Consider the following 26,656-nt stretch of genomic DNA (forward strand, 5'->3'; position numbering starts at 1 on the left):
TAATCTTCTCTTCCTTTACTAGCAATAAATAAATAAAAAATATTTTCTTATATACCTAAAAATTGTATGTACAATTAAAAATTATTAATACATCATCTTTCTAAAGTATCAAACCGGCTATCCGGTTTTTCCACACGTAGGGTAAACCACCCAATTATTGGCACCTTAAGGACTTCTTAGGTTTCACATATCCATTAGTTTTCAGGAAATTGATATTATAGTCAGCTTGTGACTAGTTTATGTTTTTTGGTGATTCTACTTTGTTCTCAAATGAAAAAAAAATATAAAAATATTTTTTTTTGAAATTATAATAGCAAAATAATAAAAAGTAAAAAAAAGCGTAGAGCTTAATTGTTGGCACGCTTTCACAGTCATTGGCACCCGAAATTATCCCAGTTATTGGCACCCCCCAGTTATTGGCACATTGTCCACTACGCACCTCAAATATTAATGGCTAAAAACTTTATGATATTATTAATATAATGTCGGTTTGTTAAAAAAATAATTGATCTTGATTATAATATGTAATAGCACTAAAAGCAATATCAAAATAATATTGTTTATAAATAAAACGAGCTAATATTCAAAAGTTTACAAAACGAATAGTTAAACTTAAAAGTAGGATTAATAATATAATGTCTTATAAAAATATTTACAAAAAGCAGCCTAAGACTTAGAGTTAGACAAACAAGAGGCACAAAGAAATAATTTTTTATATAGACCTTTCTTTTCCAAACATTCTACATGATATGTTCTCGTACAATTTTCACACCTAAGTCCTGGTTTCGACCTGTTTATATTTTTCACGTAAACAGCAAACTTTATTTTGTAACAAATTCTCAATTGATGAAGTGGATGCCGTCAAAGGTGTGCAGAGGGAAAGACGCTTTTTTGGCGGAGAACTGAAAATTTTTCTAACATGGCTTTGATGATTATCCTTCCTTGCAGTTAGAGTCTTGTCTTTTTTGCAGCCTGTCGCTTGACTCTCTCTTCTTTTCTTTGATTCTTCTGCTCTTCCTCTTCCCTCTGAAGCTGTTCTTTTTCCTCAACAATCTTTTTGAAACCCGACGACGAAATAACATAAGGCATTTTCGTTACTGCTCTTTTGCTCTTCCCCTATTTATTTCATTAAGGTAGTTAAATAATCTTTTTAAGGCTGCAAAATTCTCGTCTGTCCCAGTTCCATAAATTTTCTATCACCTATTAGCTTTTTGAACAAAGTCAAACTTATATGTTTTTCTGATTGGCCTTCACTAATATTTGCTTCTGGGTCTCCTACACTATCAATAATATGGGTATTTTTTCCTAGGCACTTAGTATAGTCTATTGCATTGGAGTCCCAAGGAAATTATCCATATGCTTTAAAGCCGTTTGATAAAGTTGTTGCATCAAGTTTTTCCACTGCCGTGTACAAAATAGGAGCAAAATCTTCCTTTCGTAGTTTCATGAATGGATGATTTCTTCTCCAGTGAAAAACCCAATAACGCGAAAGAGTTTTTAAGGGTTTGAAACTGGCAACATCGGCGGGTTGAAGAATTCGAGTGGAGTTGGGATATAGGGCTATTAGGACCAGCCTAGAGCATAAAGGACTTACTTGGTATGTGACATGTGTTTTGTGTCCATTAACAAATACTATTACTTGAAACACAACTCCAGATTTGATAAGGCTGGGATGCAAGACAAATTCAAGGTAAAATAAAAAAGTTTCGGATTTCATCCAGTCGGAACACTGTCCTTCACCGATTATGGAAGTCTTTTGTTTGGGAAGATAATCATCGGCGATGTTATTGTACCCGATGCTGAGAAGGTGAACATCACAGTGAGATTCTGTTTCACAGCTCCCATATCTACTTCGTAAACGTTCTTGGAGCCTTTTAGAGCAACGACTTATCCAAGTTTTGGCAAATAATAAAAGTTTGTTTCATCGCCATTAAAAATTCTGCTAGGATCCTTCATGATGTCAAATAGTTCCTGTTTTTTGTGGGCATAACAAATGCCATTATTTTATTCATGATTTTTTTTTAATGTAAATAAAACCCTGTATGAAAATACAGTTAAATAATTCTTGGTTTAAAAAATATACAGGGTGTTTAATAATTGAGAGCCTATAATAAAGGGAGTGTTTGATTTTGAGAATAAAAGTTAATAGGAACATATATCGTAAGCCTTAAATTTAAAAAATAATGTTTAAAAAATTTTAAAAATGATACCTGGTGAATTTAATAAAATAAAATTTAAAGTTTTAAGACAAAACTCATTGCTTGAGATGAGCAAATAAAAAAATAGAATAGGGTGCCAATGATTGGGAGAATATTATTAGCAGCAATAATCCAATAATTGGCATAGGTGCCAACCACTGGCAATATAACATTTTTCTCTGCCTATCATTGGCACCCTAGAAATTTTAATTTATATTGAAAAATATGTATTTTTTTAAACGAAAAATCATTTAAAAGATAGTTAACAATATCACCAACAAGAAAAATAATTATTTGATTAAGAAGTCATAAAGTTTTCACGTTAGTTATGTGGACCAAACCCTTAACAAAATCATAAATTCTTATCTGTTTCAGTTTCACGACACGTCAAATTCGATTCGCAATTTTACTTAAACTTAAGGAATATTAATACCGCATTGGCGGTTCACTAGTCTCGGCGATGTTGCCAACATTACCTTAATTAATAAGTTGACGATAATATTGTCAGATTCACTTTAATTTATGCAAAAAATTAGACGGGGTGCCAACAATAGGCTGAGTGCCAACGATTGGGTGTTTTACCCTAAATGTTTGAGAATTTTTTTCTTAATTTAATCACTAGCTTTCAACGTAAGAAATATACCCTCCTCTTCTATTATCAAATGAGGCTTCAATATCGTCATTTTTGGCACTGATGACTGTTACGGCAGAAAATCCGTCTGATGTGGGGGTCAATTTCGATTCATGGCCGATTTGGGTTAAATTTCCATACAATTCAGGATACTAAAAGACAAATATTTTTAAAAAAAAATCCCGCACTAACCTTAGAACATTGAAAAGCCTTTCAATGTTCTAAGGCACTAACTAAACTTACATCCAACTGGAATCCTTCTTCATACTCTATCATCATTGGAAACAGTTGGTGATGCAACCTCTTCTCGATGGTCGCCTCCGAAAGGGTTACATTGTACATTATATGTTTAACAATTATCTGAAAATGATAATATTATATATTTTAGGATAATTTTTAAACGGATTGGCTTACTGAGGCCACCACGGTGGTGATTTTGGTTCCTCCGGCGGCTCCGGTGACCAGTACCACATCTTTATCTTTTAAAATTATGGTGGGCACCATCGAGGAAACCGGTCTTTTGCCTGGCATTATATAATTGTTTGGTGACGGCGGAATATCGAAGTAACTGGTGATGTTTGGCGATGAGAAATCGTCCATTTCGTCGTTGAGTATTATGCCTGTCGAATCAGAGGCAAAACCTGCACCAAATCTAACAGAGACAGATATTATCGGATTGGTAAGCTGAAGGGAATTTTTTCTTTATTTTGATGTAAAAAATTTGAAAGTCTTTTGAATTGAAAGTGATTCCTGAATTATGTGCCAAAATGTACCTTATTGGGTTTTAAAACTCGAAATTTCATGGCTCTTGGTTATTGACAAAAATAGAGCCCTGAAGATGAATTCAATATAATTCGTTCAATATAATTCAATATAAAACGTTGGCTAGAAACAAATAGTTTTCTTTACTAACTGACCAATACACCCACAAAATACCACTTCTAATAGAAAATTTCTGGTCACAAATTCACAAGAATAATTGAAAAAAATGCCTGTAACTCTATAGAAAGTTAGTGAGTAAGAAATGCCCTTTCTTTGACTATTTTTTTTTAATAGTCCTATTCTTTCATAAAAATATTCTTAGGAATAGGAAAATTTTATTAAGAAAATTTGCAAAAAAATATTACCCAAATCTTAGAAGATTTATCTTAGACATCTTAGAAGAACCACGTATTTAGACTCAACCCCATTGTCAGAGCCTCCTTAAAAATTATGTAAGAGAAATATAAATGATTCAAAAATATCCAGAATGTACCTTAATGGGTTTTAAAACCGAAAATTTGATGGATCTTAAGCCCTTATTGACAAAAATGCATCTAACTCCGAAAGTTTTAGTGCTATAGTTCACTCAAAGATATAGCGTTGATCTTAATTATCTTCCTAATTATCTGTTGCGTCATTAAAATACCCAAAATTGTTATATTTTTAGTCAGAGCCGGATTAGAAATTTAATATTCACCTGCATTGCAAAATATTAGGTAGGTACGATTAATGGAAAAAAAATTAAATATGTGTATATATTATATACCTGAGTTTAGTCCGAATTAAAACTTGTAATGTTAGGTCTGTAAGTACCTAAACCTAGGGTCTAATATAAATAAGAAGAAACTGAGTGTGACAATTTAGTCCTAATTAGATTTTTAAATTTTAGCTTAGGAATCATTTTGCTTAAAATGGGTTTTAAGTATAAGACCATTAATAAACGCCAAACAATAGTGGAGTCTCAACAATTATGGGAATGGGTGATCAATATTTAACGGCTATAAGACAATATAGCGATGAAAATCGACCAATAATTTACCTTGACGAAACTTAGTTCGACACTCTTGATACTGCACAAAAAGGATGGAGTGACTTCTCAAAAAAATGTAATACCAACGCACTCTCAAATAAAAGGAAGAGAATAACAATAATACATGCAGGCTCAAAAAGTAGCTTCAAACTGTATACTGCTTTTACCTAAAAATATAGCAGATTTCTCCCTGCATTACCACCAGGACAATCAAAGGTTTGAATATCGCCTTCTTAAAACTATTCCAAAAAATAGTGTTACTGTTATGGATAATACTAGTTACCATAGTCGTCAAGTAGCCAAGTTACCCTGTTTTGATAATACTAAATCCGAAAATCAAAATTTTATGGTAGATAATCACACATATATTTTGAAGAGACGTACAAAAAACGAGAACTTTTGGAAGCACTAACAGCTTTTAAAATAAATAAAGAGTATGTGTGTGATAAACTCACAATGGAAAATGGGCATACAGGATTGCGTCTACCTCCATATTATTGTGTTTTTTATCCCATTGAACTTATATGGCATCAAGTAAACTCGAATATTCGAAAAAATTATTCTTCTCCAACGTTAAATACATCTGTAGTAGAATTAATAAAAAGTGTAGTAAATAATATTACAACCGAAAAAACGTCATACAACATCTTTTAAAGGTAGAACATTCTTATGCGTCTATAAACACTAATGTTCAGCGCTTAATAATAAGTTTAGACAGTGATTATGACAGTGAAACAGAAATAAATTTAGAGGAAGGTAGAATCACTTATTAAACAGTGTTTGAATTTATAAGAAATAGTTGTATTTTGTATTCTATATTACGCTCCTTTTTTTATTATTAATTTTATTTTCTTATATACTTTTATAAATAAATATAATTTAACTATCTCGTTTCACTAGTTTTGCCTTACCTTAGAGAAGAAAATTAGTAATATTATTCAAATAATAATATATAAATTTGTGTATTTGTTGTACTTATTAATCTTTTTAAATAAAATACTATTCTTCATTTAATTAGTAAGTTTAATTTAGAATCATTTTCAAGCCGACCATGTTCCCTTTATCACCTCTTAACAACGTTGGACCTTGCACAATGGAGCTTAATGATTTAATTGATTTATGGTAGTAGCAGTCAACGGTAAATCTTTAAGGGTACTACGATTTTGGTATTATTTGGTTTTGGTAATTATTGAATAAGAAATGCTTTTTCTTCGACTATTTTTTTAAAATAGTCCTATTATATATTTCATAAAAATATTCTTAGGAATGGGAAAATTTAGTTAAGAAAAATTTGCAAAAAAATATGACCCAACCAAAAGTGCCCTAAGTACCCAAATCTTAGAAAATTATCTTAGACATCTTAGAAGAACCACATATTTAGCCTTAAAACCGTTATCAGGAACTCCTTAATAATTATGTAGGAATGTAAATATTTTACGTCAATAGGAAAAAACCTTGCTGAAAATCAGTTCTGAATTAATTAAGAAGTATGGGGAGAATTTGTTGATTCCGTTAAAATATATTATCAATCTAATGTTCAGTGCTGGAGTTTTTCCAGATATTTTGACAAACACAATAATTATACCAATATACAAGCAAGATAACAAAAAATCCACTAATTACAACTTTAATTAAATTTAAAAAAAAATAATTAAAACACTGACAATACTTACAAGTATAACTTATGAAATAAAAATATTTTAAATTTAAGTTGATTCAGTACTTGGAAAAAAATTACTTACTCAACACAAACCAGTTTGGCTTCAGACAAAACTCCAGCACTGAAAACGATCTCTGCCGAATTACAGAAAACATTAAAAGATTTAGACAGGGGCAGAAAGGTGATAGGAATTTTTCTTTATTTGACACTGTGGCCCACCAAATTCTGCTAGAACGTCTTGAACCCATAGGAGGTAGAGATGTGCCTAACAACTTTATCAAGTCATATACTTAAGCAATAGAAAATAAAGCACCATAATATGAGGAGTAGAAAATGAGGAACTAGAGGTGGAGTTAGGGGTGCCACATGGAACAGTGTTGACAACATTGCTGTTCATTATGTTCATCAATGGACTAATGACTCAGATGGGAAGGGAGGATTCTGTTCCTTGTTTTGCCGATGACACAGGCATTATTATTAATGGAGAGAATTGCAAATTAATAAAGCAAAAGTCTGAATTGGCTTTACAAGGAATAAAACAAATTTAGATGATAATGGTAGTCTGCTTTCATTGGACACAGAAAAAACTAAAATTATCGCCTTTTCACTCTCTGCACGCCCACTACCGGAATTTCAGACACTAAAAATGTATGATTCTCAGTCCGACAGAAGATTACATTGCTACTATCCAAACCATGTAGAAAGAAAATTAAATCTGAAGTACTTGGGAATCATACTAGAGGAAAACTTTAACTGGAAAGAACATTTAAAATATGTTACGCAAAAGATCAGAAAACTAGCCTTTAAGTTTTATGAATTAAGGATTATGTTACCGTCGATAACCCTTAGTACGATTTACTGTGCACTTGTTGAGTCTGTGATTTCTTATGGGATCGTAGTTTGGGATAATGCAGGACCTATACAGTAATTTCCAAATTACAAGCTGTACAAAAGTGGATAATTAAAATAATGTTAAAAGCAAAAGGTATTACTTCTGCACTACTGTTTTGAAAAAGTAGTTTATTAAATATTAACCAAATATACATAAATGCGGTAGTTCGAATTTTTTTCGAACTTTTTTTCGATTCAATCGAAAATTTGTTTCGAATTTTTTGCTGAAATCCAATTACCAGAAGGAAAAGTTGAGCCATTTCAAATAAACAAGAAATGCCGCACAAAGAAAGGAAGCTCTGCAAAATCCCGAATCCCTCTTTGTCAGAATCATATTTATTTTATGGGGCAAAAAATATTTAATGATCTCCCAAATAATATTAAGACCAATAAATACTTTAAAGTAAAAAAAAATAATAAATAGATAATTAATAATTATACAATATCTTATTTAATATGATTAATATAAGATATATTTTCTAGAAAGAGATATATTTTATTTATTGTTTTGTTTTTGAGGGCTATTTTTATTTTTGTTTGATTTAGCACTAAAAACGATTTACTTAAAAGATTATTACTAATAACTAACCTCAATTGATTAATACATTAACTTTAATGTTTAAAGCTGCACACACAGTATTTTAATACCATTGTGCATCGAGTGGTTAGCAGAGTATTGATATTAAAATGAATATTGAACAAATTACTGATTGAGTATTTAGATAATATATGTAAAACAGTACAATTAAGTTGGAGTTTTGGGACTTGGTGCTCTAATTTGTGATTGGAATCTAAGAAGTTATTTATTTGTTTATTTCTGAATATGTTTAATTAATTTATGGGGATATGTTACTATGATTGTAATATATTTATTGCTAATAAATTTATTATTATATATTCATTGGTTTCTAAGTTAAGCCCAATTGCCTCTAAATAGGTTTTAAAACTGGGAATTTCGTGTCTGTTGGCCCTTGACTCATATATGAAATTATTGAATAAGAAATGCTCTTTATTTCCATAATAAAAATCTTTTAATAATATCATATCCCAAATATTTCATGAAATTATTCACCAGGAAATCTGATAAAAACGAATAAAAAATTACTGCCCAAGTCTATTTACTCTACTGAGAGAGTGCAAAAACCAAAAATGCTAACAAAAAGTCCGAGGGATTTTTTTTTAGGGGATGATTGGGGATGGTCTTGGATTGGCGCTACCCCTTTGCACTTACAACTTTGACTCCATGAGATAAATTGTTCAGAAAAATCAGAGCTACCTTTTCTTCCACAGAGCCGAATTCATCCGAGTTGATTTAGAGGGTGTAAAAAGGGGTGAAGTTTTGAAAAATTGGTTTTAAATTAATAACTTTCTTCGTTCGATCAACCCGAGCACGGAAAAAATAATACCCATAAATTCTTTCTTTAATCATCGAAAACCTTTTTACATTTCGATGATTCAGCTTATTATTACTATTGACCGGCGGCGGCTCGACAGAAATTTCTTATCACCAGATATTATTTTTTTACAATATCGACTATGCAAAAAATTTTTTTGACACCCCCAAAAAAAACTGTCAAAAAATCCAAAAAAATTTCATTTTGAAATAATTCGAAAACTATACATCAAAGAAAAAAGTGTTGGATGTACAGAAGCTGGAGAAAAATTTTACCTTCAATTTGATATTAAAAGCAACCCTCAACTCCGTACGTAAACCACCCTTATGGGGGGTGAAAATTTTGAAAACCTTTTTCGGAGAAACTATCGACTGTACGATGTTGCTTCTACGCAACAAATTGAAGCAAAATGTCTAAGCTATCATTTCTTCCACAGCAAAGAGGTGATAAATTGCATTTTAAGGGCTGTAAAATTAAGGAGCGCATATTAGAAACCAGTTTCTTCGAGTTATCTCTTCGGGTAAGAATTTTTAAACTTTGTCTTAAATAGGAAAGTTATAGAACGCAAAGAGATGCTTCGATTGATTACGAAATAATTCCTTTGTCTCAATTCCTACACCCCTCAATAAGAGGGATGAAATATTCGAAACTGTCTTGTTTCTCAAATAATTTTTAAAACCAGGCTTTATGCGAGAACATTCTGAATGTTCTTGATGGAAGACTCGACTATCAAAATATTTCGGGGTGAAAACAACACCTGACATATTATCCCCCTTCAACTTTTACACAAAATTAATTTTATTTTGTTTTCAACTGACGAGAAATTTGGAAACTCATTACTTTCATAATTTAGGATTGTTACTTATACTTTTGGCTACTTTTGCATGATCAACTAAGCGGGTAACGTGTATTTTAAACGGTGAACATAAGGTTGTATCTGTTTTCGATGGTCTTGTAAATAACGTTTAGGCAATTCGATGTGAAAGTACATCACAAAGGTGTTAAGCTAAAAAGAACGCATCCAAGGATTATAATATCGACCCTCTTCCAACACACACGCATCCCCCTGATGCGGGTAAAGTGTAAAGTAAAAGAAAGTTTAGTTATTTGATAGCTCGGGAACAATGTATTTATTCAAGGCAGTATAATGTAATACTTGGACATCTGCACACCTTCAAACTAAGGGTAAGGCTTATAAGTATTATTATTCTTATGAAAAATTCTTACCCGAAGAGATAACTCGAAAAAACTGGTTTCTAATATGCGCCTCTTAATTTCACAGCTCTTAAAATGCAATTTATCACCTCTTTGCTGTGGAAGAAATAATAGCTTAGACTTTTTGCTTCAATTTGTTGCGTAAAAGCGACATCGTACAGTCGATAGTTTTCTCCAAAAAAGGTTTTCAAAATTTTCATCCCCCATGAGGGTGGTTTACATACGGAGCTGAGGGTTGCTTTTAATGTGAAATTTAAGGTAACATTTTTCTGCACCTTCTGTACATCCAACACTTTTTTCTTTGATGTATAGTTTTCGAGTTATTTCAAAATGAAAATTTTTTGGATTTTTTGATGATTTTTTTGGGGGGTGTCAAATTTTTTTTGCATAGTCGATATATATATCAATGTACGCGTCAATTTAAAACCAATTTTTCAAAACTTCACCTTCTTTTTACACCCTCTAAATCAACTCGGATGAATTTGGCTCTGTGGAAGAAAAGGTAGCTCTGATTTTTCTTAGCAATTTATCTCATGGAGTCAAAGTTGCAAGTGCAAACGGGTAGCGCCAATCCAAGACCATCCCCAATTATCCCCTAAAAACTCTCAACCACTCTCGCACTTTCTCAACCCATACAACTTACTGTCAAAATTTCATCCTTTATCTAATTTTTGCATTCATTCTCATACAGCACGACTGTACTATTGGTGCAAAAAATCCTTCAAATAATAACTTACACTTGATTAATAGTACTAGTAACGGCCACGGCATCTCCATTAGGAGCCAATACAGAAATATGGGCAGTACCATGATCGTCAAACCCACTGGTCTCTGCGAAATAGTACGAAGCATTTTGCTGGGTGCTGTCATCTTTGATCAAACGCCTTATTTCTTGAGCGAACTCTTTTGACGTTAAATTATGTATTAACTACAAACAAATGATAATAATTTAATTACATTAAATACCTCACTCTAGTACCTCACTGATATCCACAAAATGTTCATCACCAAGCCGAGTTCGTAGGCCATAAGCGAATTTAAAACTCTCCACGATTCTCTGAAATGTCCCAGAGTTGTACAGATTAGTGAGATCTAGGAACCCATCCAGGATGTTTAATATGAAGGCTAGTACAGGCCCGGACGATGGTAATGGTGAAGTGTAAAGCACTTGGTTCCCTGATAAATCCGCCTTAATTGGCTCCTGCCACTCAGGTCTAAAATTAACATTTCAACTAGCTATAAACTTATATAAACCCAAGGCCACTAACTCATAATTAATCAAATCTTCAGCAGTAATAATCCCACCCTTATCCTGGATATCTTTGACAAATTTATTTATTAAGGAACCATTTTTATTATACAGGGCGTCCACTCCATCATTGGCGATTATTTCAAGTGTTTTGGCTAGTCTTGGCCTTTTAATGAATTGCCCTTCCAGATAAGTACTGCCCGTATTTGGATCAATAAAAATTTCACTATAAATTCAACTATTTTAGTCTAATTTTTGCGTTTTGGTAATTTATGCTCATCTAACCTTAAAACTGGATCTGCATGTAACAGACTTAACCTTCCCAAGAAGGTTTTGGCCAGAAAAGCTGTTACATAGATGCCATTGTTGCATAGGTCTATAGTTGGTTGCACCAAGTCCTTCCAAGGTAGATAACCATACTCTTGGTGCAGGTACCAGTAGCCTTTAAGTTCACCAGGTACTGCTACCGATAAACCACCTGAAAAATCAGTTAAATGGGTAAAACTAGGTCTCTCTCAGAAAATGGTTAAGCTATAAAAATTCTTCATATGAAAATGTAAACTAGGGATTGCTTTATGTTAGAGTAAAAACCTCATAAAAATATCTCAAATAGTTTTTGAATTATAAAGGGGGAAAGGTTACATTTTTGTAGAAATATTTGTAAACGAATGCTATATTTTTGCATGTAGAAAGAGATTTATTTGCACATTTTATCCTTAGAAAATCTGCTACACTTCCTTAAAAGAAAATTCGATTTAAAAATGCAGGAATTCATGAAGTAGTTTTTGAGTGGCACCTATAAAAGTGCCCGGATATGTAGTGTCTTAAATGGTATATGTCCATCTCTGGTAAACTTAACCCTAACTCAGAAGATTCTTGGCATACAAAAATTGTTCATATATAAAATTGTTCCTTAGAAATTGCCTTATATTTGAGTGGAAACGTTAAAAAATTCCTAGAATAATTTGTGAGTTTTCCCAAAACATTTTCTCTTTTTTTTATTGATGAGGAACAGATAAATTAAAACTGCTACAGATTATCTAATTTTGCATGTTAAAAGGTGTCTTATATATAGAATTCATCCTGACGAATCCCTCTACACTCCCTTAAAAGAATGATAAAAACGTATCTAGTAGTTTTTGAATACCATGCAACCGGATTTACCTTTTTGTGATAGACTCGCATTGCCAGCAAACATTGTCTCGTTTGAAGCGGCAGGGGCAGTTTCTCTGGCATTCAAAGATTTTACGATTCCAGTTGATTTTTCGTAAATAGTCAACAAAAAGCCGCCTCCCAGCCCCATGCTTTGAGGCATAGAAACCCCTTCGCAGAAGAGCGCTGCTATCGCCGCGTCCGCTGCTGATCCTCCTTTTTCTAAAATCGACCTACAAAAAATTGTATCAAAAAAGGGTTTTTTCTTAAAGAGTCGAGGCAGAGAATTATTTAAAACTACATAATATTCAGTTTTTAAAAGGATCTATTAAAGTCAAGAAATTCTATTTATTTGCATATCCTCGTACAGGAAAAAAAGCTTATGGCGTTGGTCTCTATTAATACAGTTTAACGTCCTTGTGTGAAATGGAAGTGTCGCAGGTTTTTCTTGAACAAATAAATTACAATATACAATAAATACATACTGCTACTTACTATGTTTATTTTAAAATCGGATCCGCAGAATTCTAACTCTATTTTCACTTAAAAGCAGGTAGAAAAATATAAAAATGTAGGCTACATCATTATTTTTTTAAATCAAAACGCCTTAGAGGTAGGTACATTAAAGATTTATGGGAGAAGGCATTTATTATTAATTTATCCAAAGTTTATTTAGAACCATTTGATTAGTTAAAGGGCCACAACTGTAATCGATAATTTAAAAACACCTCATCTGTCTTACAGAATACAGATTATAAGATATTATTTCAAAGCACCAATTTCGGTGCGTAATTAGAGGACTTCTAAAATTGTAATGATTATAGATATGGCAGGATAACTAATGTAATCTTTTGTATTAAATGCGATTTTAATAAGTGCTCAAAAAGCAGATATTACAATACAATTCATTTTATGAATTCTTTCATCTGTAACCGTAACTTTTCTGAGAATAATTACTGATGTCAGACAAAATTTTAGGTACCGTCACTCTGCCAAATCTATGTGCAAACTTTTATCTTTATATGTTAAAAATACTTTTCTGTCCTCCAAATTAGTATTAGCATCTTTAGGTATTAGCAATAGTGGGATAATCAGCGATACACCCTTGATCGAAGGTAGGTCTTCGGTTACGCCTCAACTAGACCAATCTATAGACAGCCTTGCTATTGGATCTTCTTTTTTAATAGAAACTCCCACCATAATCAAGTTGCCCTAGCATTTCTTAATGTTCAATCTGTGCGTTCAAAAGTTAGCGAATTGGAACTATTTTTAGAATCGGTTAACTTTCCTAGTGTGTTAATTCTTGTTGAACACTGGTTGAGGTCTGACGAGCCTATTGATATCCCTGGTTATGTACTAATTTCCAAATTTTCACGCAAGCAATATACACATGGTGGTACTCTTATTATGTTAGAGAAAGCTTTTTTAACTAAATTTGTGTTTATTACTATTGACAGATTTGATCATCTATTGATTGAAAAGGTGTGCGAGTTTTCTATTGTATTTAGCAGTAAGTTAAATTTTGTATATTTTAGGATTGTATCGATCTTCATCTGGTAATTTAGATTTGTTTTTAGAAAAGTTGGAGATCGTCTTAAGTGAAATTTCGGTTAATGCGATGTTGATTCTGACTGGCGATCTTAATGTAAATTTTTTAGACAAATCTAATGGATCAAATCTAATGCTTTTTAATCTGTTAAACCTATTTAATTTTAAGATGCACGTGGATCAGCCAACCCGGATTTCAGCATTTTCTTCCTCACTGATAGATTACTTCTGTACCAATTTTAACCAACACGAAAATCAGTGTACAACAATCAATGCCGGTTTGTCTGACCATGAGGCAATAGTGGGATTAATAAAACTTAATAGTGCAGCTAATGAGAATAAGTTTGGACGCGATAGACTTTATACTAGAGCTAATTTCCGCAAATTCTATTTGCTTTGCAATATGTCAAGTTGGAATAATGTATTGACTACTGTTAACCCACTGCATAGCTTTCATCAAATGGTATTAAACAATTTTAACACTGCTTTTCCTGTTGTCAATATTAAAAAGCGAAATAGAAAACCTTGGTATATTAAGGGTTTACGAGTATCTGGGAAAAATATGCACTCCCTTTTTTATATTAGGAAATATGCTATGAACAATGCAACATTTTTAAATTATTATAACAGATACCGCAAGATTTACAGAAACTCAATCAAAATGGCTAAGTGGACCTACTTTCAAAGGAGGATAAATAATTCCTCCAACAGAGCAAAAGAGTCTTGGAAGATTTTAAATAAGCTAAGGGGCAAAAATAATGTCTTGGTTATTCTAAGTACCTTACATTCCAATGTCCTCAATTCCTTCTACTGTGATATTGCTAGTAACCTTGCAGCCAATCTCTCACAAAAAATAGATCCCAGGAGCTATCTCAGCAATGTGGTAGTAGCCGAATCTTTCTTTGCCCCAAGTGTAGAAGAGCTTAAACAGTTAATGGTTAATATTAAGAATAAGAGTTCATCAGGTTGGGATGGGCTTTCTTTTAAAATATTTTCTGCTTTACCTCTTGTTGCTTTGCAAGTCTTGGCCGAGTCAATTAACTTTTCATTTATGTCTGGAGTTTTCCCAGAGTGCTTAAAAAGTGCAATGATTGTTCCTCTTTACAAGGGTGGCGATCGCGACTGTCCTTCTAACTTTAGACCTATAGCGTTGTTACCTACTTTAGCCAAGATAGTGGAACGGCTCGTTAAGGTGATGATATGGTTTCATTTTTAAATAGGTTTGGCCTATTGAGTCTTCAGCAGTTTGGCTTTCGTGAGTCTGTGAGCACAAATGATGCTATCTTTAGCTTTCTAGAGCACCTGTAGAACCGACTGAATGTTGGTGAAATTGCAGCAGCGGTATTCTGTGACTTGTCCAAGGCATTTGACTGCGTGAGTCACAGAGTGCTGCTGATGAAACTGGAGCTCTATGGTTTCAGAGGAACTGCCCTTGAGTGGTTTCGTTCCTACTTATCAAATCATGTCCAGGCTGTCAAATTTAATGGTGGTATCTCTAAGGAACTTAATATAAATGTGGGTGTTCCGCAAGGATCAGTACTGGGTCCTTTACTTTTTCTCATTTATGTGAACGATCAGCCACAACTGCAGGTAACTGGCAAATTTACATTGTTTGCCGATGATACTACCATCCTCTGGCACGACTCTGATGTTCCTCAAATGGAGGCCAATATACGTGCAGATTTGTTAAAAATAAAAGACTGGTGTGATGCAAATTTTTTGACATTTAATGTTTCCAAAACAAACATCCTTAATTTTAAATGTAATACAAATGATATATGTTTAAATAATGAAGCCATCACCATGCCACCGTTCAGTAAGTTTTTGGGTCTTTCCATAGACAAGTTCCTTAAATTTGAAGACCATATTGTGAATGTATGTAGAAAAGTCTCATCAGGCTGCTACGCCCTAAGGGTTATTGCCACCAGTCTTAATTTCTCCATCGCCAGATCTGCATACTTCGCCATTATCGAGTCGCACCTTCGATATGGAATTTGCTTTTAGGGTTCATGTTCAAATTCACTTTTTAGTTCAGTGTTTGTACTCCAGAAAAGGGCCATTAGATATCTATGTGGGGCCAAGCCTCGTGACTTATGTCGCTCGCTTTTTGTAAGTCATAATATTTTAACCGTGTGTTGTATTTTTATTTTGGAAACAGTTTGCTTAGTTTTTAGAAAATATAAACAGGAACTCCACTTAGGAAGCCACTATAATACGCGACAAAATTATTTGTTGAGGCTACCCATTCCTCATTTTGAACTTGTCCGTAGCTCTATCATAAATGGAGGTAGAAAGCTGTTTAATAAACTTCCACTAGAAATAAGACAACTTAAGACTGAAAAAAGCCTACGTATAAGAACGAAAATATTTCTTGCTAGTAAAGCGTACTATAGTTTAAGTGAATTTTTTAATTATTAGCATTTAAGTATTTTTCAAAGTTTTATATATTTTTTTTTATTTTAAATTAGTTTCTCGTTTTTATTCCTTTAATGTACAGTCTATTGGCTTTGTCTACAACTTCTATGTTTATATTGACAATAAAGCATTTTTGAGTTTGAGTTTGAGTATAAATAATAATGATCCCTTAATTTGCTTACAATCGACGAACAAACATTTCCACACCGCATCAGATTTTTAGGGAAGTAAAATTGTTTTTATTTTTTTAAGCAAAAACCATGCGTCGGACAAAAGAAAACCAAGAAATCAAATTTGCTAAAAAGTGATTGAGGATTTTAAAAATAATTTTTATTTTAAGAAAAAGAAGTGGCGTAGCATTTTTCCAGTAAAAAATATTCAATAGAAGACCTGTAGGGACGCCACTATTAGGAAGAATGTTCATTGTTCGGAAACTATTAGGAAGAGATTATCGCATCTCCTTAACTTGCAGATAAATAGCGAAATGTTATTAAGCCGTCGTGATACCTACAAAAATGTGGGTTTATTAATTGATACCGATCTTAGATGCTCTGAGCCACGAACTTTTGACGACGCTGACGTTCGACGTGTGAGTATAGCGAATTGCCTAGTTTTTGGCGATTTGTAAACGACGCTTGGGTATAACTTCCACCAAATATATTTGTGTTCTGTGACCACCTTATTTAATACTGTTTATTATTTGGTTCACTGTTTCTCAAAACCGAATTATTGTGAATTGTCTGTCTTTGTTGTTTATGATAGAATAATATGCAGAGTTGTTGATAGAATAATATATTTTTACTACATAAACCCTTGCTAATTACAAACCATCTATATTTTGACTTTTATAGTTGGTTGTACCTATTAATGTGGAAACACTGTACATGGAAGGAAAGTAAAACTCGTAAAAATAGTAAAAATGGAAAAAAAAGTGTTTTTAACTAAATTTTTTAAGTAAATACAAGCAAAAATTTAAATGAATATCATTATTTTCATGGTATTAGGATTTAGATGCATAGAATACATGTACCAAATTTCATAAAAATATCTACAATATTGTTTAAGTTATTATTAAAAAAACTGATTTTTTTATTTGAAAACTTTAACACCCTGTGTCTCAAAAGTTAAGACGTTTAAGACATATATTAATAGGAACTTTTTTTCTTAAAATGGGTCCAGGAATCACACCCTTAAATATTAGCACGTCTTTAAGGAACACTCTGTATATTACTTAATAGCCCATCACTGTAATTACTAGTGATTTTAATTTTGTATGGATCAATAAACTTATTAGTGTAATGTGTTAGTACGGTATTTTAAATTACTATTTTGTACTTACTTTCCAATATCAGAGCATCCATGTCCGTTGGTGACTACTGCCCCCGTAATTGTCTTTTTATCTTGTCTGTTTAAGACAAACACCCACACTAGGACTAGTGTGACTACTACTATAGCGGCGGATGCTAGACAAAATGTCATAATTTTGCATTTTGATACTCTGAAAATAAGCAGGAGAATGTTGTAAAAGAAAAGTTTCAGGGACATCCCAAATATGTTCCAAATTTTTAGCACGTCCTTAACTTAGACCATTGTGAGGTCAAAGTTCTTCCTTATGTGGAGAAAGTGTATTTGGCTTATATTGGAATGTTATATAAGCTGTGCCTATTGAACCTTTATATATTAATTTATTTTTATTAATTACTTTTACCTTTTTTTAAGCATAACCATAATACATAATAAACAAACACACAATATATAACAAACAATAAACGAATTCCAGAATAGATACTCGAAAAGGCCATGATGGGCATGGTAATAATGGCCCATGATAAGGCTTGAATGCGGAAGCCTACGTTGAGAAATGTTCTACTGCCATTATATTTTGTGCCATTATCAGTGATATATAGGTTTTCCTGTATAATTAGGTAAAATGCGCATTTGTTTTGTGAAATGTGTTTTTTTTTAATACTTATCGGTAAAAAGTACTAACAAGGGATATTTTAAGAATAAATTGGACATACCAGTTTAAGATTTGAAAATTCGAACTGTCATTTTGAGGTCAAAGCCACGCCCAAATTAAATCTGAAAAAATTAAGTCACAAACTGCCTATAATTAATAAACAAAGGCAGTTAGAAAAATGAAATTTTTTATTGACTTTCTACATTTAATTTCACTAGGCAACTATTTCAGGAAAAATATACTGAAAATGAACAGGAAGTTTAAAGGGTGCCTATTTTTTTTTCCAAAGTGTCTATGGTTTAAAAACCAAGGCAGTTAAAATCTTGAAATTTTGTATAGAGGTTCATCATTTCATTTCATTAAACATCTATCTCAGGATTTATATAAAAAATATAAAAATTGGAAAAAAAAATAAGGATGTCTGTTTTTTTGCATATAAACTTGCAAAGTGTCCAATGTAACCAAGGTAGTTAGAATTATGAATTTTTGTACAGGCTTCATTTAATTTCATTAAATACCTATTTTAGGATTTTTGTAAAAAAATATACTGAAAGTTACTTAATAAGATTTTTTTTTTTATCTTATTAAGTAATCTGCTGTGATTTCCTATAGATTATGTATTCTTATTGACGTATTTAAAAACGTCACTGGAACTCTTATCATAATTTAAGTAAATCCATGAGTCGACAAAATTTGTTGGGAAGTGCCTCTCATATACGTTAGGTACCTTTGTTTAAATAAATCTCTGAAAAACCACTTATATAACGATAGTACTTATTATTGCGATCACCTGCTTATATTGCCGTGTAATCCGCAAAAAAAAAACCATTATGGAATTTATGTATTTACATTTAACGGGAAATTCTATCATATAATATTGGGAAATTTTAGGTCCATAACGACAGGATACCCACCTAAATTTTAGTTTTGTTGTTGCTAAATACTGGCAATAATAATAATAATAATAATAGTTATATGGTAAAAATGTGTTTTTTTTAATGATCTCGCGAATTACTACTTTAGATAAGAAACGGCAATTAAGTAATTTATTTGTTTATTAATTAGTGTAAATATTTAATTTTACTTCCGGTGTTTCGAACCTTTTTGGAAATAAATTAATTTGTTTGATTTGTCATAATTTAACAAAAATTTGGAAAAAACTATAAGTAAAATGGATCCGAATAATGAAAACGCCCAGTATGATGATCATTTTCAATATAAAAAATAACTAAAATTGCCCGCTAAAACGCCAGGTTTTAACGCCATTATTAAATAATTTTTTAAACTTTTTAAAAAAGCTTAAGGGGTCTATAGGCATAAAGTCGAAATTATACCCATTTGTAATGACGTCATTTTTGTTTATCTTTGTTTAGCATATTCCAAACAGCGGCGACAACAAACTTTTGAAAAAAATTGGTGTCTGATGATTATTCATCTTTTATATACTAGGTTAGGTGAAATATCCGTCACTGTCAATCAAAAATATTGGTTTGTCAACTTGTTCTTGAAAGTTATTTCGAAAAGTGTTAATGTTAAGGTATAATGAACAATCGCAGTTGATGATTTTAAATATATTGGCTTTTTTTTTAACTGGAAAAGGAACAAGTCCGAAACGGAATTGCACTTCAAATTGAGAATGTGATACAGCGAGCCGCAGATGCAACAAAATTGAGCACAACAACGATCGCAAATATAAAGAAGAATGGGATAAAATTAGATCAGGATTACGCAGCCCGTATATCTTCCAAGCAAAAGACAGCAAAAACCAAAATTACAACATAGAATTAGGGACACAATTTATTCTATGTACGCCAGAAAAGAATATGTAATATTGACAACAACAAGAGAAAAGTTCAGGGAAGAAATTGAATATTTTGAGTTTTCCATTGACTCCTTAAGAAGATGGATCAATAGTATAGGCTTCAAGTGGAAAAAATTAAATAACAGAAAATATTTGATGGACTTGCCAAATATTGTTCATAAAAGAATCGATTTTATAAGGGAGTATATCAAAAATAGAAATGTAGGTCCGGAAGGTTTTACTCCAGTTTTCATTGACGACACGTGGATTTTTAGCAAGGGATTTTAGCACACGGATTTAAGGAAAAACAGTGAAGGTAAAAATTATCTGGTTATCTTTTTAGATTTTTTTTTAATAAAAACTATTGCGCTTGTAAGGGCCCTCTAACTTCATAATTTCATCTGTTTCTTAGTTTCATATAATTTCTCTCCAGGGCCGAGCCGTGCCGGGGGTGCAGGGGGTGCGCCGCACCCGGGCGGCGCTCATTTGGGGCGGCAAAATATCCGAAAAATAAAATAAAAAAGCGTCAAGTAATGAAAACAAACTTATGAATAACAAAAATTTATAAAATTTAAAACTTATCATTAAGGCGCCAACAGAATACAATGTTTACTGAAACCGAGCATTGTTCCCCGAATCGTTGCTATAATAATAATAATCTATATAGATAAATAAATAGGTACCAGGACCAGGTAATAAAAACAATAGCACCGCAATTATGGTGGGTTCAGCCAGGGCGCCGCCGCCGGTGCTAATGATGTTATAAGGGCGGCGTAATTAAAAGAGCCGCGTAAAGTACCACCAATAGTAATTCCTCGAAATTTATTTCTTGCGGAATTTCAATACTTTTGGGTAATAAATAATATGTATTTTGGAGCTGCAGAAATAAGCGGGGGTGTAATGTTTAGAAATTCTTACCCTTTTGTTTTTAATTTATTTTAATTTGAGAGTTTTAAAGCGACTTGTCGATTAGTGTTTATTTTTAATACATTTTATATAAAAACTGTGTTTGTGTTGTTAACGGTAAGTTTAAAATATTTTATTAAAATCTGCCAAATATTTAGAACTTCATATCTTAAGCAATTTTTCATTGAAAAAAGTAATGTCTGATTTTTGTGCCAATTCTTAAAAAAATATTTGTTGATTTAGATGCCTGATGGTCGAAAGAGGCTTTCTGGTTCCCAATACCGAAAAAGGAAGCTAGAAAAGGAGGAAGATGACAGGCGGTAAGCAGGTTCGTTAAAAAAGTTTTTTGCGTCATCAACGAACCCACAACCGGCATAACCTCAACGTCAACCTTTGACGTCAACTGAAGCCGATGCCGATGTAGAACAACCAAATGATGGAGATCAACAACCATCAGGAGATGAACTGAAACAAGATGATCACTCGACGAATACGCCAGCAAATACGCAAACTGAGAACATTGAAGCTATTCAGGTAAATGAAGAACGATTTAAAGATCCAGCATATTGGCCCGAAATATTAACGGATAATATTAGATTATTGCTTTTAGGAATAGGACCTGTTCAAATTAAAAATATTAATTATCCCATTAATAATTTAAATAGATGTTTTAGCGCTGCTTACTTTGAAAAAAAATTAACTAACAATGAAAAAGTTCCTAGAACCTGGCTTATTTACTCAAAATCTAAAGATTCAGTGTACTGTTTTCCTTGTAAATTATTTAAAGTTTCTGATAATAGTTTTAATGAGGGGAATGGCTATAGTGACTGGCGGCATTTATCTCGGACCTTAGAAAGAGACGAAACCAGTAAGGGGCATTTTGAAAGTGTTAGGAAATGGCTTGAATTAAAAAAAATCAATAGAAAAAGGTTTAACTGTGGACTCATCAATCAAAATTTATTTCAAATGGAAAAAAAAGATGGACTTCGATTTTAGAGCGAATAATATCTGTTATCCAGTTTTTAGCTAGACAAAATTTAGCTCTTAGGGGTAATAGTCCAAAACTATTTGATAAGGGTAACGATAATTTTCTGAAATTAATTGAGACGATTGCAAAATTTGATTCTGTAATGGCCGAACATATTGATAGAGTCCAAAAAGACGGGAACAAAATGCCGCATTATTTGGGAGATAAAATACAAAATGAATTGATTTTTTTAATAGGAGAAAAAGTAAAGAAGTGTATTGTTGAATGTTTAAAATTATGCAAATATTCCTCAATCATTCTTGACTGTACACCTGACGTTAGTCGCCAAGAACAAATTACCATTATTGTTAGATTCGTTTTTATTGATGATTGTTCTAAAAGTATAGAAATTCGAGAACATTTTTTAGGATTTTGTAAAGTTACAAACACTACTGGTCAGGGGTTAACAGATTTTTTATAAAATTATTTAAAAGAACTGGATATTGATATTGCCGATATAAGAGGTCAGGGCTATGACAATGGAGCAAACATGAAAGGCAAGCACAATGGCCTACAAAAAAATTTTTTAAATATTAATCCTAGAGCCTTTTTTGTACCCTGTGCCGCCCATAGTTTAAATTTAGTAGTTAATGATGCAGCAAAAAGCTCTCTAGAAGTAACTAATTTTTTTAAGCATTATTCAGGAAATATATGTCTTTTTTTCGGCCTCAACTTACAAATGGATGCTCTCTTAAAAGAGCTGCCCAGGCTAACACTAAAGCCCTTATCGGATACCCGCTGGGAAAGCCGTATTGAGGCAATAAAAACTCTTAGATTTGAGTTAGAAAAAGTGTATGATGAAAAGCAGAGATAATGAAACAGAAACAAAGAATATTGCAATGTCCCTAATAAATAAAATAAAATCATTTAAATTTATTTGTTCGTTAGGTATTTGGTACAACATTTTGGCAAAAATTAATATAGTAAGCAAAACACTGCAAAAGTCTAATGTTATTTTACCAGAAGCTGTACAGATGCTAAAAGAAATCAAATTATTTTTGACACAAATGAGATCGGAAAACGGGTTTTTAGACATGATAAATGAATCTAAGAAAATTGCGGAAGAAGTAGACGCCGAAAATTCCTTTCCAGCCATTCACTCAATAAGACCAAGGAAAAAAAAACGTTTTTGATTATGAACACAAGGATGAGCCAATCCAATCTCCAGAAATAAATTTTAAAGTACATTTTTTTTTTAATATTCTCGATATTTCAACCTCAAAATTGGATGAGAGATTTCACGATTTACAAAAACATATTGAATTATTTGGTTTTTTAAACAATTTGAAAGCATTTTCCAAACCTGAAATAATGACCTATTGTAAGAATTTAGAAGCTAAATTAACTGACCCTGAAACAAAAAATATGGACATAAATGGATTGGACCTCTATAATGAAATCGACATATTATCAATTTACATTAATGATAGAAATATTTTCTCGGCCAAAGAAATATTAATATATCTGGTTGCTAACGATTTGAAAGGCATATTTCCAAATTTATTCGTAGCTTTAAGAATATTTTTAACAATGCCAGTCACTGTAGCTCATGGGGAACGCTCATTTTCCAAACTAAAATTAATAAAAAACTACTTAAGATCCACAATGAGCTAATCAAGACTATCAAATTTATCAATAATAAGTATTGAGGAAGACATTGTTTCTAATTTAGATGTTACCCGACCTAATTAGGGAATTTGCATATAAAAAGGCAAGAAAAGTTAAACCAGGGTTCTAATTACTTTTTTTTAATTTCTTTAAATTAGTATGTAAGTAAAATATATTTTCTTTAGGTGTTTATATCGATGTAATTACATATTAATATAGAAATACTTATATAAGTAAATAATATATGCTTTTATGTATATTTTTTGTATAGATAATATTGATATATTGATTAATATATGTGTGTTTGGAATTTAATTCAATATGATTTTTTATTACACCCTTTTTTTTAAACGTTGTACTTTGGTAAGAGCATTTTTTAAAATACTTTTTATAAAAATCACTGCAGAAGGGGCGGCAAAATTAGCTCTTGCACCCGGACGGCAAATACCCTAGGCTCGGCCCTGTTTCTCTCTAAGACAATATGAGGGAATTTAACTCCATACACTGCTCGTATGTGCATGGAACATTACTTATTAATTATATTAAATTTATGTTCTGGAAGAATGATTTCTAAAAGAAGAGAATTGAATTATCTTTTATTTTTAAGGTCATCGTTATATATCGTGGTCCACGCCGGAACCAAAGATGGCTTCATCAAGGGTGCAAATTTAATATTCAAGAGTGGATTAAAAACGGGAGATTATCATGACAATATGAACAGGAAAAACTTGCGAAAACTGGTTTAAAACTCAGCTGGTTCCAAATGTTCCCCCAAAGTCATTTATAATGCAAGTTACCATTCTCGTTTATTGGAAGGAATCCCGAGAAAATCTTGGACAAAGGAGAGACTGACCGAATGGTTGAAGAAAAAGAATATTGGCTTAATTATTAAGCTTTTAGTAAGCTTTTTTTGTTCTAGCAAATTTTATTTTATGATCGTCGTTTAAGTATTCAATCATATCGTTGCAATTTCATTAACTTGGAATGGTATTTTCATTTTAAGGTATTAACATACTCATTCAAGCAGCATTTTTTTTCATAAACAAGTAAATTAAATTGTAAGTATTTAAATTTTTCCCAGTGAGTTAAAATAATTTTATACCATTATTCACAATTTTTGTAAGCTCGGTTTTGTTACGTCTACTGCTCGTGTCGAATTCTACTTTTCAAATATGTTGTAGATTTGGTTTTTGCGGTCTTTTGCTTGAAAAATATATGAGCAGCGTAATCCTGATCTGATTTTATCCCACTCTTCTTTATATTTGCGATCGTTATCGTTCGGCTCGCTCTATCACATTCTCAATTTGAAGTGCAATTCCGTTTCGGATTTGTTGTTTATGTCCCATTATTTATGATTAATTATAATAATATTTGTTAATTGTTAAGTTTGTTAATAATACAATAAATACTACAAGATTTTTTTAAATTTTTTGGGAATGAAAGTATATACACGAATATAAAAATATAGTAATATGCTGCTAAAATATCATTGTTAATTTCATCATTTGTTAATTTCTGAACGTATAAAAATACATAGCAAACTATTAATTTCTGAAGGCGATGGTAAAGTTTCTAACCTAATATTGATTGGCAAAAATATCTACGCCATAAGTTTTTTCTCACCTGAATGACCTAACTACAAATGGGTATAATTTCATTAATTTCGACTTTATATTTGGAGAGGTTGAAGCCCTTAGAACGGTGTGGTAATCCTTGGAGTATAATAATTGTGCCGTGGTTTTGCAGCTTTACAGTGAGTGGAACAAAAATGGATAGTATATGCGGAAACGGAAAAAAAAATTATTGCTTCCACAAAAATCTACTCTTGATAAACGGACATAAATAAGCAAAACGTCCAGTATTAATATTTCTAGAATTAAAAATCTAAAAATAATTAAAATTTCCTGGTCGTAACGTTTACAGTGATTGGAACCGCAGGATGAATGTACGTTGATGTATATAAGAAAGGGCTACATTTATGAAAATCCAAACAATATCTACGTATGTAATATAAAAAAAAGAAAAATAATTCGACTTTTCGGCCCAATCGCGATATCTACGACGCAGCTTATTGGTTAAGAAAAACGTCAAAATAAGATCATTTTTAAATAATTTTTTAAACTAAAAAACTCTTATAGGGTGTATAAGGGCATATCTGAAAACGTTCAACCGTCCAAAAGGAGCTTTGCGTGACCTTGTAGGAACTAACAGTGGAACAAGGATGGGTATGTGTCGTAGAACACTCGTATTATTATATTCAATCACAAAAATCGCTAGGTCACTACCTATATCTGATTTTCAGTTTACTGTATGTTTTTTGGAAAAAGTTTTTCTCGGAGGCTTAAATAAATCGTTCTGTTAAGTTCCGTAAAGTTGTTTCGTTTAAATGGAAAATAAGAAAAGACATGGAAAAAAATTTTTTTTGGTTATTATTTATAGCCAGAATTATATCCATCTACTCCAATTTACCGCCCCATTATCATCATATTAATTCGGTAAATCACTTATGAATAGCCATATAATAATAATAAAAATAATAACGTTACGAAATAACATCAGCGTGCACAAATTATATTATAAATATTTTATACTTACTTGGTCCTCATGTTTCGCAACCACTGACCCAAAATAGGCAAACTGATGAATTTAAATTTCACTGATAATATAATTAAATTACAATTGATTTAAAAAAATTCAAACTTATTGAGTAATAATAATAAGCGTGTAGGCCACCAAAGTAATTGTGCAAAACTTTAATTAATTGTAATTTCCAATGACATTAAAAACATGTTGTGAATGGATTATTTATTTGAAAAAAGCACCCGACCGCCAGGTACCGAAGAACCGACTGATGCAGAAAAACTGATGAATGGATTGAGCGGGTTTTTGCTATAATCGTTTAATATTATGTGAGATACGGCGGTGTAATTTTAAGTACGTTTCTATTATACAGGGCGTTCTGGAAACCACTGTTAATTTGCAATTATACATTGGTCATTCAAATTTCAAATTGCGGCAAACTACTCTAGTTAATGTTTAATAAAGTACTGTTTAGATAATTTGAAAATGCGGGATATTTATGAAGTTATGCGCCTCGGTTTTTTTTCCTGCGTTTATATGAATACTTTGTTGAAATAATTGACCCTTTGTTATGGATAATTTTTCTGCTACATAAGATGATTTTATAAACTTAAATCGCGACGTTTCGG

General features: G+C 32.0%; 1 protein-coding gene across 4 annotated transcripts; it reads right to left on the bottom strand.

Moving 5' to 3' along the window:
* On the bottom strand, positions 1-26,314 carry LOC126739757 (scoloptoxin SSD14-like). Of its 4 annotated transcripts, none has more exons than XM_050445567.1 (10): positions 26,043-26,314; positions 17,485-17,643; positions 12,195-12,415; positions 11,316-11,508; positions 11,050-11,256; positions 10,761-10,995; positions 10,519-10,709; positions 3,244-3,481; positions 3,073-3,189; positions 1-2,981 (listed from the first exon to the last, which is right to left on the bottom strand). In XM_050445567.1, exons 1-10 carry the CDS (start codon positions 26,051-26,053, stop codon positions 2,817-2,819), a joined length of 1,737 nt encoding a protein of 578 aa, XP_050301524.1. In that variant the 5' UTR covers positions 26,054-26,314; the 3' UTR covers positions 1-2,816. The 4 variants fall into 4 exon arrangements, with proteins under 4 accessions (XP_050301524.1, XP_050301515.1, XP_050301533.1 ...); XM_050445558.1 differs by lacking the exon at positions 26,043-26,314 and adding an exon at positions 17,854-18,006; XM_050445576.1 differs by lacking the exon at positions 17,485-17,643.
* Between the last annotated feature and the right edge of the window lie 342 nt (positions 26,315-26,656).

Source organism: Anthonomus grandis, chromosome 1, assembly GCF_022605725.1.
Source record: "Anthonomus grandis grandis chromosome 1, icAntGran1.3, whole genome shotgun sequence".
In the NCBI taxonomy this organism is placed as follows: Eukaryota; Metazoa; Arthropoda; class Insecta; order Coleoptera; family Curculionidae; genus Anthonomus; species Anthonomus grandis.